General features: G+C 48.7%; 1 protein-coding gene across 6 annotated transcripts in view; it reads right to left on the bottom strand.

Moving 5' to 3' along the window:
- The window catches only part of RHCE (Rh blood group CcEe antigens), a 46,709-nt gene that overhangs the window by 22,249 nt on the left and 8,175 nt on the right, over window positions 1-16,285 (bottom strand). For all 6 annotated transcript variants that reach the window (XM_008532687.2, XM_070610677.1, XM_008532686.2 and 3 more), the window contains exons 2-3: window positions 7,329-7,515; window positions 3,191-3,341 (exon numbers count right to left, since the gene is read on the bottom strand). In XM_008532687.2, the coding sequence (XP_008530909.1) occupies window positions 3,191-3,341; window positions 7,329-7,495 (318 nt within the window). In that variant the 5' untranslated portion in view covers window positions 7,496-7,515. The remainder of the gene's footprint in view (window positions 1-3,190; window positions 3,342-7,328; window positions 7,516-16,285) is intronic.

The following is a 16,285-nucleotide window of genomic DNA, read 5'->3' as shown; positions in this document are numbered from 1 at the left end:
TAAGTCATAATATTACCTTCCAGACCACTGTTCCTTTTTCCTCCCAAATATCCCCGGCTCCCTTGAAGAAGATGCCAGCAGGCTCCACCCTCCTTGGGGCAGTTGTCTGCCTGCCTCTTAGTCACTGAGGATTTCAGCACCTGCCTTACAGTCTTTCTCTCCATCACTCCTCCGAGTCATCATCTTAGACCAAGGGCTTCCTCTCCCTGTTCCTTGACCCTCTCTCTTCTAATATCTTTTCCCACATTACATTTCTGCCACCCACATGCACTGTCAAAGCTTAGACCTTATCATTACCAGTAACTGTGCAACCTCCCAAATCTCAATTTCAAGCCTCCCACCTTATAACAATCACCACCGCCTATCTGTCCAGCTCATCTCCTTAACTATCTCATGCCAACAATTCCAGTCAATTGATCCTGATAATAAGAACGATGATGGAAATAACAGTTAGAACTGCCGTAGCACTTACCCTGTGCCAGGCAGATATATATGTTAATTTGTTGAATCCTCTCAATAGCCCTAGGAAATTGGTGTTCTTATTATCCCTATTCTACAGATAGGAAAACTGAGGCACAGAAAGGTTAACTAAGTTGCCCAGACTTACTCAGTGAGGGTGGGTTGAGCTGAGGTTTGAACGCACGCTAAATCTGCAGCATCTGTTCAGAAGGCTCTTAACCACTATGCTCCCCATTTTTGCTGTTCATTGTCCGTGCCACGTTCTCACGCCTTCCTTAACCAGTTTAGATGCCATGACCCACCATTATTTTCCCTCCCTTGAAAACAGCCCCATCTCTGGCCTCTCTTGGTCTCCGTGGCTCTCTTTGGGCAGAAGCACAGGCTAGTCAAGTCCAACTCTCTGCTTCTTCCACCCCTGCCCCAGAGCAGTTGAAGGGACTGGAGAACTGCACACAGCCCTGGTCACGTGTGCATTTTCCATCTAACCACAAACCCGAAGGGGGCCCTGGTGCTGCCATGCGGTCCTCCTGCGTCTCTCAGTCTCCCACTCTTAGAAAGGTCCATCTCACACCTTCCCTCTCCTGCCCCCATCCCTCCCCGTTCCCCTCACACTCAGCTAATGACTTTGCCTTTTGTTTTTCTGAGAAAACATGAGCAATAAGTAGAGAATTTTCTCCCCGCAGGAGACTGGACCTGTAGAACCCAGCACCAAATCTACCAGCCTTGCTACAGTGCCCGCCTTCCCTCCCATCATTCAGAGGAGCGGTCCATGCACCCATCTAAGGCTCCTCCCCTATGGGTGCACAATCCCACTCCCCCTTTCCAATTCAAAGTTCATGTCTCTTCTGCCTCATCAGTTTCCCCTCTCTCTGCTGGATTATTCTCACCGGCATAAAAATATCATCTATCTTAGAAGCAAACAAACAAAGTCTCCCTTGACCCCTATTCTGCCTCCATTTCTCTGAGCCCCTTCACAGCAAAACTCCTTAGCAGGGTTGCCTCTGCAGACCGCCTCCACGTCCTCATCTCCCACATCTTAAAACAATCAGCTCAGGCTTTTGCCCCCGACCTCCTTCAAAACAAAACCTCACTTATCAAACTCCTCTTGCAAATCCAGCGGTCAGTGCTCTAGGGCTCAACCTCAGACTTCTCCGCATCTCTGTCTACACCCACCTCCTAGGTGATCTCCTTGGCTTTAAACACCATCTATATCTTAACAATGCTAACATTTCTATCCCTAGCCCCAAGCTGTCTTCTAAGTGCCAGTCTTGTACGTTTCCTTTCCCTGTCTCGCCTGGGATGCGTAATATATATCTCTAGCCCTCACCTTAACCCCACCACACTCAGAACTGAACTCCGGATTTTCCCTCCCAGATCTACCCCACTGGAATCCTCCCCATCTCTGTAGATGGAACTGTCATCTACCCAGTTGCTCCGGCTCAAAACCTTGCAGTGGTTTTGGACCCTTCTCTTTTTCTCACACTCCGCATGCACTCCATCGCCAAGTCCTGTCAGTGCTGCCTCTAAAATGCAGCCAGAACCCAGTCTTCCCACCACCTTCACGGCTACCATCCCATGCAAGCCTGGAGAGCTGCAATAGCCTCCTCTCTGGTCTCCACCTGCTCTACTTTTGCCCTCTTCGGTCTCTTCTGAGCCCAGAAACATAAGTCAGGGGCTGGCCCCATTGCCTAGTGGTTAGGTTCAGTGTGCTCCACTTCAGTGGCCCAGGTTTGCAGGTTTGGATCCTGGGCACAGACCAACACCATTTGTCAGCCATGCTGTGGTGGAATCCCACATACAAAATAGAGGAAGATTGACACAGACGTTAGCTCAAGACGAATCTTCCACAGCAAAAAAAAAAAACCCAAAACATAAGTCAGATCATATCTCTCTTCTGCTCAAAACTCCCCAATGCTCCCTGTGTTTCTCAGAGTAAAATCCAAAGTCTTTATTCTGGGCTACTGAGGCATTGCAAAGAGGCCCCATGCTTTTATTAAAAAAAGAATGCATCATCTCATTTAATTAATTCAGTTACTCCCCAAACCTTATGTGGTAGGTATGTTATCCTCGTATTACAGATGAAGAAACTGAAGCTGTTTGTGGGGGATTTATGGCAGAGCTGGGATACAAAGCCTGACCTTCGACTCCAAGTCCAGTGTTGTTTCTCCTAAACCAGTCTGGTTCTGGATTCTCATCTAGGCTCTGCCACTACCTTGCTGTGTGATCTTGGGCAATCACTTCCTCTCTCTGTGCATCAGCTTTCTCATCTGTGATCAGCCCTCATCTTACCTGACCATACCTGACCTCAGGGTCAGGGCTGTGGCAGAGGAGCTGGGAGACCAGCCTCACCTTCACAGCTGGCCTCAGCCTTAGACTTTTGACAACCTCCCCCAGTGAGATCACATGTACAGTTACTGTCTCATGCTAACTGGTTTGAAAGAGATCGCTGGGCTTGCAGCTTGTTGGACCTCTGCAGGTGGGGCTCTGGGAATTCATTCTTTTTTTATACATCCCATAATTATCTTGTGAGTAGCACAATCCTAAAGTATCATATTTTGGAAAATGAAAGGCATTTGTTTGCTATGTTTAAACGTTTAGCATAGACTACACTTTTGTAACGCCATTTGGGTCTGTCTTCATTTTTTAAAATCCCAGAATCCTCACCAAATGGAGGCAGTACCCTCCTCTTCCACCTCCCCACCCCTCTTCCCCTCACAGCTCCATGACTCACATACAAGAGCTTCTTGCCGAATGTCCTCAAGATGACAAAGGCTGTCACCTCCATCAGTGCCATCACCACCAGCTGCACCAGGTTGACCCGCCCCAGGATGCTGCCTGCTGAGATCAGCACAGACATGGCACTCATGGTGGCCAGCTGAATACTGGGGAGAGAGGGCAAGACAGGGATGACTGAGATGGGATGATGCCTCTCATTTATACACTCATTCAACAAACACTTTTTGAGGACCTACTCTCTGCCTGGCACCGTTCACGAAACTGGAGACACAGTAGGAAAACAAGAAGACAAGATTTCTGCCCACGTGGGGATGGACGCTCTCCAGCCGGGGTCCCCTTCGTCGATTTCCCCCACTAGGGTGACAACTACACTCTGAGAGATTGATCTGCACACACTCGTCCGTACTGAGGATGCTCTGTGTTCTCACGGGAATGTCACGGTGAGTTACAGAGGCTGACTGTTAGATCCTTCTGGGATCTGACAACCGGGATTCTGCCCAGCACTTCTCTTCAGCGCCTCCATCGCTCACAGATGCTCAGTAGAGGGCGCCCTTGACCTGCCAGCCCACCCACCATTCAGTCAGCCGCCACCCTCATCTCCTCTGCCTCTCCGTGGCAGTGATGAGACTGGGTTTGGAAGTGGGACAAGCCTGGCTTCCAGTCCCAGCTTTTCCACTTGAGCAGCTATTTAAGCTTTGGGATCCTGTTTCCCCATCTGTTAAATAAGAATGATAATAATACTCATCTCGTGGCAGTGTTGTGGGGGATTAGAAGGAATCTTCGTGCACGTGTGTCTAGCACCATGAGTGGCACCAAAACGCTAACTCAGGAGTAGAAGCTGGCATTATTAGCACTATTACTGATTCCTTCCTGCCCTTGACAAATGAGCAAGCTCAGTGTGGGGATTCGGAAGGAGAAAGCGATTTTTGATTTCAAGGCACTTATGATTCAGCTGGGGGGACAGGCGTGGCATCATAAGCCTGTCGATTAAGACTTACCTGTGCACTACAGGTAGTGATATCACTCATATCATCAGGGAGGGCTTCCTGGGGGAGGTGGCACTGAGCAGGACAATCAGTTAAGCCAACCTATCCTGCTCTGGGCACCTTGCTCTGAGACTCTCCTCCTCCCTTGGGAGTTGATGATCATGATCACGACCACTACCACCACAATAATAACGATCATAACTGAAGGAACCTTATGTATAAGAGGCTTGCAACTACATCACTTGGTTCAAATTTTAATCCTCCACGTAAGCCTCTCTAAGTGGTGCTCAGGTACCGTTCAGTACCCGCATTTTACAGAAGAGGTCACTCAGACTAGTGGAGGTGACTTTTTTGGCAGTGGCCACACAGCTAGTTAATGACAAACATGAGGTTCAAACCCAGGTGGCCTGGATCCAAAGCCTGTGCTCTGAAGTCTGGACACAGCCTCCCCAGTGTTTGCTGCCGATGTAGTGTCCCGTTTAAGGCTCAAAGACTTCAGAGGGAAGGCCAGAGGAGGGCCAAGGGCATGGGGACGGAGTCTCACAGGGACCAGGAATTGTTGAGAATAAGAGGCTACTCGATGTTTCACTGGGACTGGCCATGTTCTGTCTTTTGGGTGAGTATTCATTTAATTGGCAAAGGCCTAATTCAGGAGGATGTGTGCCAGCGGTGGGATTTCAGACCTCAGGGAGGAGGTGTTGAGATGGCGAAGTGTAGTGGTTAGGACTGTAGTCTCCAGCCAGGCTGCCTAGATTGCAATCCAGACTCAGCCACTTCCTGGCTGTGTGGCCTTGGACAAATTACTTAACCACTCTGTCCCTCCACGTCTTCATCTAGAAGGTGAAGGCAAGGCCTATGGAGCTGTTGTGAGGGCAAAGTGAGTTAAGATATGTCTAGCAGGGGCCAGCCCAGTGGTGCAGAGGTTAAGTGCGCACGTTCTGCTTCGGCAGCCCGGGGTTCACTGGTTCGGATCCTGGGTGCGGACATGGCACCACTTGGCAAGCCATGCTGTGGTAGGCGTCCCACATATAAAGTAGAGGAAGATGGGCACGGATGTTAGCTCAGGGCCAGTCTTCCTCAGCAAAAAGAGGAGGACTGGCAGCAGACGTTAGCTCAGGGCTAATCTTCCAAAAAAAAAAAAGATGTGTCAAGCACAATAAGGGGGTTGGTTATTGTTGTGTTGGGTCCTCCTGGACCTCTCCAAATACAGCATTAAAAATATCATACCTTTTAGTGGTCCCTTTATTTTCATTTTTGTTCCAGTAACTATTTACTAAGTCCTTGCTATGTGAGGAAAACAAAGGAGGACAAAGCCGAATAACACAGGCCCCTACCCTGAAGGAACCGGTCATTGGTGACTCAAGGCACAACCAACTCAGTGCCAAGTCAGGCTGCGGGTGAGGCCGAGGGAGGGGAGAGTGCCCTGCCTCCGAGGCAGCCTGGGCACCGCCCACCAGCCCAGCCTGGGCAGGAAAGGTCAGGAAGGAGCCCATTGTTCAAATTCATGAAGCCAGTCCCAGTGGAGGTCAGAGCTGGGAGGGTCCCAGCGGGCGGGGTGGGGCAGGGGAGTTGACTCCAGCTGCAAATGGCCTCTTCTTGTTTTCCTGGATTGAGTCAAGAACAAACTGGTCCCTGTGGGCAGGCCGTCAGAAGAAGGGAGCAGCCCAGAGATGTCTGGAGACTAACATGCAGGAGGCTGAAGGCCTGTGTGACCTTAAGACAAGGTCATGCCAGACCAGGACCACTGCTCTCAGAATTTCCCCGGAGCGCCCACTGTCACTTCCCAGGGGTTACTGGGGTTATGGAATCCCCACGGGATTAGCTCTAACATGGTTTTTTTCTTCTTCTTCTCCCCAAAGCCCCCCAGTTGTGAGTGCCATGTGGACACTGCCTCAGCATGGCCTGATGAGCGGTGCCATGTCTGCGCCCAGGATCTGAACCGGCAAAACCCTGGGCTGCTGAAGTGCAGCGTGCGAACTTAACCACTCAGCCATGGGGCCGGCCCCCCTAACACGTTTTAAAAGACACAAAGAGAGAGTTATTTTTCAGGGTCAGTGGGGAGCTAGCTAGACTGTGTCTCATGTCATGACCACTCTGGAGTGTGCAGGAAGGGTTACAGATCATCAAAACTGAAGCCACTTCCACCACTTCACTGTGTGACCCTAGGCAAGTGCCTTATGCTCTCTGAGCATATTTCCTTGCCTGTATAAATTAGACCCCTACCTGGGAGGGTTAAACAAATAATGTTTGTGGAATGCCCGGCACAGAGCCTGGCTCATGGACAGATGTTCAACAGCAGCGCCCAGAGGCTTAGCAGGGTCTCAGAGGGGAGGGTAGAGTGGCCTTGAGAGGCGACGGGGTCCCCAAGATGCCCAAGATGGGATTTACCATCATTTGGGCAGTAGAGAGAATTAGAGTTGGATAAAACCTAAAAACAATTTTTAAGGAAAAATATTACCCAGATTCTCTCAAGTGCTAATGCCTTTTTGTGTGTGTTCAGTGGATTTATATATATCTACCCTTGTGTAACCATCACCCAGGATGACATCGAGAACATTTACTGCACCCCATAAGGTTTTTTGTTTTTATCAGTAACAACTGCCTTCCCCAGGTAACCATTATTCTGACTTCCAGCAACACGGGTTAATTTTGCTTATTCTTAGAATTTCCTATAAATGTATCTAAATGGATCAAAGTTAATTTAAATGAACTAAAGGCATGGCTATTTCTGGTCCACCCGCACTTGAGGACTGAGAGCACTTCTTTTTTTTCAAGAGACTCTCTCTCTGAGTGTGACATTTCTAACTCTTTTTGCCTAATCTCTATTAATTTTTCCTTGAACCTATGTTTACTGTGTAACCTTACAAAATCATAATCAATAATAAGGAAAGAAAGGACTCCAGGATGGCTGTAGATCTGGGCCTCTTATGATGCCATGGAGTGGGGGTGTCAGATAAAATAGAGGATGCCCAGTTAAAGTTGAATTTTAGATAGACAGTGAATAATTTGTTAGTATATATAAGTCCTATGTATTGCATGGCATTGATGCTGGAAAGAGAAGGGGACATTCCAGCTCTTCTAGAGCCCGTCCTCTCGGGCCCCATGCCCTCAAGGACCCAAAATTCATCCAGTGGCCTATCCACTTACCTGTACAGATTGATGACTATCCCCCCAGAGGAGGGCTGCTCTAGGAAGCCATTCAGCAGGACCGCCCACTGCACCCCGAAGGCCAGCATGAAGAGGTTGAAGGCCACGCTGCTCCAGCAGTGTCTCCGCAAAGACGAGGTGAGGAAGCCCAAGCCAAGGGCCGCCATGATGATAACATCCTGGAACACTGTCAGGGAAGAGATGTTGAGAAGGAAGAAGAGAGGCAGACAAGGTGGAGGTTGTGTGAAATTAGAGTTTTACTGAATGGCAGTTGGAAGGGACATTAAAGATCATTTAAGAGTGCTTGGTCCAGTTACTCCACCTCTCTGAGCCTCAGTTTTCTCATCTGAGTAATGGGAATACACATATATACCACGCAGGGTTGAGGTAAGGACCGGATGTGCTAATCCTGGTTAAGCACGAAGGCAGGGCCTGGTGCGTAGTAAGTGCTCAGGAAATGTAGCAATTATGGTATTATTAAACATAATGATATGAACAAGCGTAGAGCCTCAGGACCAGTCCTTAGTCCATAGTTGACATTCAGTAATTACTGCTGCTATTGAGGATCAGGTTCAACCTCCTGATCCTGCACGTGACAAAACAAAGCCACAGAAGCCAGTGACTTGGCCCAGGTCACGTAGAAAAGAGGAGGCAGAAGCAGGCCCAGAGGTTCTGTCAGCAAGAACCAAATTATCCTCGCAGAAAACAGCTCTCTCCCTTTGCCACCTGCTGAGAGGGACCTGGTGGGCCGGCAGAAAGCGCCAGGGCCATCTGGGTGACACTCACCTTCCCAGCCTCAGACCCTGCGCAGGACCTGCTGTGGCAGGTGAACACGAGAGACCTACCTAACGTCAGTGCGAGGTCCAGCAAAAGGAAACGGGGGACGCTTTGACCGGGTTTGAAAAATGGTTAGCAGCTTGGGCTCTGGAACCAGACAAGCTTGGGTTCAAATCACAGCTCTGGCACTTTCTAGCTGTGTGGCTTAATCTAGTTATTAAATGTCTCTGAGCTTTCATAACAGCCTACATTTGTTATGTGCTAACTGTGTGCCAACACTGCTTAATCACTGTGCATGGACTGTCCTGTTTAGTTCTTCAAGGTGGGTGCTGTTATCATCACCATTTTACAGGTACAAAAACCGAGGCACGGACCAGTGAAGGAACCTGCTCCAGCTGGTAGAGCCAGGATTTAACCCTAGAAGGTCCACTCTCAAGCCTGTGCCTTTAACCATCACTCTATCTGCCCTCTTAGTTTCCACATCTGTTAAATGGGAAAAATAATCATGCCTCCTTTCTTCCGTTGCCAGAATCAAATGGCATATGGCACATAATCGCTCAGAATAGTAAAGACTATTTTATCAATAAACACCAACCATTTTCACACATGTATTGATGCCTGGAGAGAGATCTTGAAGGAATTTTTATATTTTTCCCCCATGGATATTATCTCCGAGTTTGGGAGAATTTTACTTTTTAAAAAATTTTCAGTGTTTAAATTTGGTACAACCAGCATGTAGACAGTAAAACATTTTTTTTAAAGGAAAAAGGATGGGCTTCAAGTTCAGACAGTTCTGTTTGATCCCAATGCTATCAATCCCGATTAGGTTAAACCATATCAAATTGCCAATATTTGACCCTTTCTGATCTATAGAAATGGCAATTTATATGTTTTAACTTCACAGCTGCGTGACCTTGTAGGTTGCTTACTTTCCTCATCAGTGAAATAAGGGCAAGTCTTCCTCCCTCGAGGGAGCTTGGGTCTGAAGGAAGGAAGGTTTTGTTCATGTGCATAGTGCCTGGAACATGGAGGATGCTCCATGAACGGTGGCTCTTCACCCCCCATCATCACCATCATCATCATCATCACCATCATCATCATCATCATCACCATCAGCACCATCATCATCACCATCAGCACCATCACAGCAATAACAAGTCACCTGGTCTCCACTGGTCTCCAGCCCTGGCTCTGATAACAATGAGGAAGCTCTCATTTCCAGAACCCTCCAAAGTCTCAGAAAGCCCTTTCAAGTTACATTTCAATTCATTTTCATCGAAAGACACACACGCCTAGGGTCTGGCACATAGGGCTTGGTTGGGTGTTGATGTTTTAGATCAGTCTGACAACAGCGGGATGGAGGAGAGCCCTGAGGACCTCCATGGGATCTGGGGACTTGACGAGTGGGTGGGAAGTGGGCTTTGGCAGGATTCAGCTTCATGTAGCTTCTCCTCTGTCTGGGGGAGAGGGAGGCGCAGGCAAAGTCTCAGGCTCCTGCGTGCATCCTCTTAGGAATGGGGGCACATTTTACATAGGGGATTCCTCTTGAGATTGCTCAGATTTCTTTAGGAGCCAAGCAGGAAACTATGTGTATGAAGGGTACAGGGCATTTTGGGGAGTGATGAGGCCTACGGCCAATTGAGACTGCACACCTCACTTTAAATATTCAAATTCAATCTTTTATTAAACACTGCTGTTAAAAAAAAAACACCCACATCTGCCATTTTGCAGCAATGCTACACGCATAGGGTCCAGACTTATTGAAGATTCCATGAGTAGGAAAACCCTTCCATTTTCCTCTTATTTTATAGAAGGGGACCAGAGAGAGCCTGTGACCGCCTCAGGGCCGCACAGCATGACAGCAGCAGAGCCAGGCTCTGAACTCCTGGTACAGTGCCCTTCCACCAGCCTAAGCTGTCTCCTGCTCTTGTTTGTCCTCACCTCGCTAAGGGAACTTGGGCAAGTCCCTTGCCCTCTTTGGGCCTCAGTTTCCCTATCTGTAACACATGGTAGTTGGACTTGATGCTCTCTAAGGACCTCACTGCTCTGGCACATTCCAAGGAGGAGTTCAGTGGGTGGGGAGAGGAGGATCACCAGGATTAGGGCAGAGGTGGGGCCCTAAAGACTACAAAGTCAGAGGATCTTGGGTGGGGAGCTTTATCAGGCACAGCTGCCACCCCAGCTGCCAGGTAAACGAGCTCAGCGCCTTCCTCCCCAAGGCCCCACACTGTCCCGGAGGGAGAAGCTGTGCTTCCGCCAGCGGGATGAACCTAGGGTGGCATTTTCTGGGAGCTGTTGACAGAGCCCACTCACCCCACACTGATCAGTGCCCACATTTGATCTCGGCCCCCTGCCCTCAGCCCTGCATTCTCCCAAGCCCTCTCCCAGGCTCCGGGGGCTCTGGGCCCACACCCACTCCTCCCACGTCTCACTATCTAGACCTCCACTTCAGGGCTGGGTTCCAGCTCGCGGCATCTGCATTGGTGTCAGCCCCCACCCCTCAGAGCCTGCGCTGCGCCCCACATCAGCTGCGGGTCTGATAAGCGAGTGGACTCTAATGTGTTCATGGGTGATAAGCAGTGGATGTGCTACGGGGGCCCCAGTGACCGGACCCCAGAGGGGAACTTCACTGTCTAAAGCAGGCCTTCAGGAGAAGTTTACAAAAACCCCAGGACTCGGAGAAGGAAAGTCTAACCTGGGAGTCCAGCAGCGTGAGGTGAGGCAGTAATTACCATCATTGCAGCAGCAGGCACACATGCCGTGCCCTCCACATCCCAGGCACTGTTCTAGGTGCCTTACAGCCTTAACCTACAATGACCTCAAGCAGTAGGTACTATTTGTTATCCCCATTTTACAGATGGGGAAAAGGAAGCACAGAGAGGCACTGTAACTAGCCCTGGTCACACAGCTAGCAAATGGTGGTGGGCGATCCGAATCCTGACTGTCTGGGTCTAGCCACTACACCATCCTGCCTCTCCACACGCTATAGAGCGTAAGAGTGAAGAGTGTGGGCCTCAGGGAGTCAGGGTCAGAGCCTGGCTCTACCTGTGCATCCCAGCTTCCTAACCTGTAAAATGGGTAGGGAACAGACACCTGTTCAGAGGACAGCTGTGAGCAGCAAGCTCAATGGCCCATGCACATCGCTGAGCCCAGCACGGGGTGCACAGCAAGTGCTAGGAACTATACAACCATGCCTGCCACTTAGCAGCTGTATGACGTTAGGCAGGACGGTTCCCCCCTCCTCCGGCCTGGCTCCAATTCCAGCTCTGTGTCCCCGCCCGCCCCTGCCCCTCCCTCTGGCCTGCAGACACTTCAGCACCAACCGTTCTGAAGCCAGGCCCAGCTTTTGTCCCTCAGGCTCCGGGCTTGATCTCCACACCGTGCTCCCCACTGCTAACTGGGAAGACCTCTGCAGCCCCAGGTTGGGACCATCCATGGAGCCCCATGCTGCCTTCCCCTCCCCACAGCCTCTACTCCCACCCCACATTCAGCCCTGCAGCAGCCTGGGAAGAGAAAAAGAGAGTTTTCCCAATCAAAGGGGCAGCCAGGGCTAAGATGGAAGGTACCAGGATTTGGGGGTATTTACATGTCACTGGCAAAGCCCCTTTTGTCTTCTAGTAGCTCTTGTCCCTGCTTCTGAGGAGTATGGGGGATGGTAGCCACAGGGCAGGGCACAGGATGCTCCCCCAACTTGGCAGCCCCAGAGCAGGCTCTGTGAGATAGATTGTCACAGTAATGGCCCCCAGTGAATCATGCATTCCAGTATAGGCCCCTCCCACTTGGGTTGGTTCTTATGACCTGCTTTGTCCAACAGGACGTTAGTAAACACGATATAAGCAGAGGCTTGAAAAGCACCCGTGCCTTGGGGCTTGCCCTCCCTTACTGTGGTAACTCTTCTGCTGCCATGTGAAGAAGTCTGGGCTAGTCTGCTGGTACCACATGGGCTAGCTGCCAGCCAGCACCAACTGCCAAACATGTGAAGGAGGCCATGTGGAGCCATCCTCCAAGCTGGAGATGCATGACACTACGTGAAACCAACAGAAGAACGGCATCGCTGAGCCCAGCCCAAATTGCTGAACCACAGAATCATGATCATTAGCAAACTAAATGGCTGCTATTTGAAGCCACTAAGTTTGGGGGTGGTTTGTTGTGCAGCAATAGATCCCCAATGCATTCTGCTTCACCTGAGCATGGCACAGGCACCTCAACCCCAGGCCCAGAACGAACATATTGTTGTTCAATTACCCCACAATCTGCCCCTCCCCTTGTGCCTCTCATCTCAGGAACTGACACCTCCCTCTGCCAAATCACAAGTCTGAAGCCATCCTTGACTCCTCCTTCATTTTCACCAAGTACAGCTGACTTTATCTCTTAATATCTCTTGGATCTGACTCTTCACTTCTCCTCCACTGTCCCTGCCCATTTGCCCTCATCACAGGTCATCCAGACCAATGGTTATCAGAGTAGAGAACGCCCGCCTCAGAAGATGCTCCAGACAATCCACAGGAGCTGCTGGAAGAAGATATTAGCACTCCAAATTTTATTTATTTTATTAAAAAAAATAAGAAATTAAAGTCTGTTAATAATAAAAGCTAATACTCTTTATCAGTGTTTATATGTGTTAATTCTTTCAATCCTTTAATAACCTAGTGAAATAAGTACCATCATCCTGTGACAGAGGTTAAAATGGAGGCAGAGAGAGATTGAATCATTTGCCCAAGGCCTCACAGCTAAGAAGAGGCAGAGGCAAGATTTGAGTCAGTCTAACTGCAGTAGTTCTCAAACTTTCGTGTGTATTAGAGTCACTTAGAGGGTTTGGTAAAACACAGATTGCTGGGACACACTCCTAGAGTTTCTTTCTTTCTTTTTTTTTTTTTTGAGGAAGATTAGCCCTGAGCTAACTACTGCCAATCCTCCTCTTTTTGCTGAGGAAGACTGGCCCTGAGCTAACATCCACGCCCATCTTCCTTTACTCTCTATGTGGGACACCTACCACAGCATGGCATGCCAAGCAGTGCCATGTCCACACCTGGGATCCCAACCGTCGAACCCCGAGCCACCAAGAAGCGGCACGTGTGAACTTAACTGCTGCACCACCGGGCCAGCCCCTAGAGTTTCCGGTCACTAAGTTGGGACTAGAGCCTAGGAATCTGCATTTCTAACAAGTTCCCAGGAGATGCTGAGGTGGCTGGTCTGGGGACCACACTTTGAGAAACACTGATCTAGGCTATTCTGCTTCTAAAGGCACTTGGTGAAGACAGCAACCGTGCAAGTGCTTAATACTCAGTGTAACCCAGGAGCCTCGGCGCTCTTGCTCAGGGTGTCAGACAGCTTAGTCTTCCCAGCTAGGGAATACTGGGCCACTGGGAAGGGGGTGACCTGCATTTCTCCATATTCATCACATTGCAATTAATGACAGTGTTTCGTTTTTTGTTTTTTGGGGGGTTTTTTTTGCTGGGAAAGATTCACCCTGAGCCAATATCTGTTGCCAATCTTCTCTCTCTTTTTTTTCCTCCCAAAGCCCAAGTACACAGTTGTATATTTTAGTTGTAGGTCCTTCAGGTTCTTCTATGTGAGCCACCACCACAGCATGGCTATGACAGGTGACTGGTGTGGTTCTGGGCCCAGGAAGTGACCCGCCAAAGCAGAGAGCGCTGAACTTTAACCACTAGGCCATTAGGGCCGGCTCTGTTTTTCGTTTTTTTAATTTAACTCTTTATTACGGAAAATTTCAAGCATACACAAAAACAGAGAAAGCAGCCTGGTGGACCTCACATACCTACTCCCAGCTTTGATGATTGTCACATGGACCAATGGTTTTTTTATCCTTCTCCACTCGTTTTCTCTTTTTTATCTGGCATAAAGCAAACCCCAGAACTCATTCTATTTCAATATGCTTCTCTAAAATAGAAGGCCGTTAAAAAAAACCCAATATGCTATTATCACACCCAACAAAACTAACAGTAATTCCTGTAGGTCATATAATATTCGTGCTATATTCAGATTTCCTGATTTTCTCAAAAATGTCTTTTTTAAAATTGGCTGGTTTAAATAACTCATCGTAGTTTACATGGACTGGATTAGATTAAGTGGATCGACAGATTAAGTTACCTAGTTGTAACTCAACTCACTTTCACAAAATGGACCAATGGCTTAACCAACTCCTGCCAAAAAACACAGACTGGGGGCAAAACCGTAACAGAGCCAAGTGTATACACAAAAAACGGGCAGAGCGATACGTCTCCTTGTGCAAACTTGTTGTCAGTCATATTCAGGATTAAAAACAAAACGTCAGTCTAATCAGATCTGACAAGAAGTCAACCAAGGTGAGTGAAATTACCCAGAAGACTCTGAGGAAGGGGTTTATATCCACTATTGTTAATGGTAACGACGGGCTTTGACTTGAGATTGATACCATCATGATCAGAAATTTGAAAATATTACATATTTCATTTTGATCGCTTTGGAATTTTCTATCTTACACGTACGTATTATAATGTACAAAAATATACGAATGCAGCAGTGCTTGAGTATAGCATATAAATATGGTGCGTGCTTAAAAAATGGTGTGCACAAGCAGAAAAGTAGGAAGCCCTCTGCTCCATCTTACACTGAAGCCTCCACGCTGGTCTCCCGCCTCAGGTCACGCCCCTTCCTCCATCCCCTATGCCAGCCCTGGAATGGCTTTTTCCATAATCCAAACCCAAGCTTGTCACACTCTTGCTTCCTATTAGGTGAGCAGAATGAAGGTCAAACTCCTTACTCAACCCTTTGGCCCCGCCACGCCCTGCTTCCCTTCTTACGCTCCAACAACATCTCAATGTTAAACCATGGCCTGGTCCACTCCAATGAGCGCACACACGATGGCTCCTGCTGTGCTCTTGAGCCTCCATTTTCACACGGTTAACTCCTACTGAGCCTCCAAAACCCTGCTGAGCAGTCACCTCCCTCGGGAAGCCTTCCCTGACATCACTGTCCCCCCTGCCTGGGTCGTGGGCCCTCCTCTGTGCTTCCATATAAAGTGAGTGACTGAGGACACTGGATCCAATTTACAGGATGGGAACACTGGCTTCTACACCTGCTGGTTAGGACAAGTGACTCAAGCTCACTGTAAAATGAAGCTGTGAGCCTAATGGTTAGGCACACGGAAACTAAAACCAGGCTGCCTCAATTTAAGTCGGCTGCTGCCTAAATTATTGCTGGCTGCATGACCTTGGGCAAAAATCTCAACGTCCATGTGCCCAGTTTCCTCAAATGAAACACAGAGATCACAACAGTACCTGTCTCACGGCGTCATTGTGAGGGTCCAACGTAAAGCATTTAGAGTAGAGTCTGGTACATAGTAAGTATTCAGTAAAATCAGCTCTAATTAGCACGTAGTCTGGATCCCACCCTGGATTAATACAGGGTTGAATGAATGGAGTAACTGAACTGAATTACATTAGGTTGGATTTAAAAGAATTAAAGTCAATTGAAATGAATTAAAATTGTGCCCAGGCGTTTTTCTGTCAGGCACTGAGGGCCCCTCTCTGGGCTGGCCGCCTAAGTGGTGCAGGGGCTCCCCTCCCTAAGTCGTCTCCTTGTCCTTCCTTCCACCGCTGAGGGCCCAGGGACGACCTCTCTTTGCCTCCAGGTAACTAGTCCATTAACATCTCTTAGAAACAAGCAAGCACTCAACCAGGCTCAAGCTTCAGCTTTGTCTCAGGGACGTCGCTCAAGAGGCCTGTCCACTATCACGAACAATATAGTGGCCTACTAAGATGCTTGAAAACTCATCTCAATTAAAAAAAAAGCAAACGCCACACCACAGTGGACATCTGTCTTGTTTACAGTTGTCCTCATCACAGTCTGTGAATATTTTTAGCTGCATGTAAAATAACCACCACCCTCCACTCCCCTTCAGCCATACCTTATGGCTCTGGCTTTGCAGACAGAATGAAGACTTCCCAGACCCCTAAGTGAACAGAAGAAGTCTAGGAGCAGTGGAGAGGCAACAGACTAAAGCTTCCAAAAGGAGAGTGGTACAGAAATGAGCAAGAGAGACCAACAAAAGGAAACAAAAACCAAAATCCCAACAATCATGTGAAATTTCTTGCTGCTAAGGAGAGAGAAGTGGGGGGAGGGGGAAGCAGAGAGGCAGAGAATTATGAAGACCATTTGGCCAAGGGAATTCTGGGAAC

This window comes from Equus przewalskii, chromosome 2 (genome assembly GCF_037783145.1).
Source record: "Equus przewalskii isolate Varuska chromosome 2, EquPr2, whole genome shotgun sequence".
In the NCBI taxonomy this organism is placed as follows: domain Eukaryota; kingdom Metazoa; phylum Chordata; class Mammalia; order Perissodactyla; family Equidae; genus Equus; species Equus przewalskii.
This window is presented reverse-complemented; position numbering and strand designations above follow the sequence as displayed.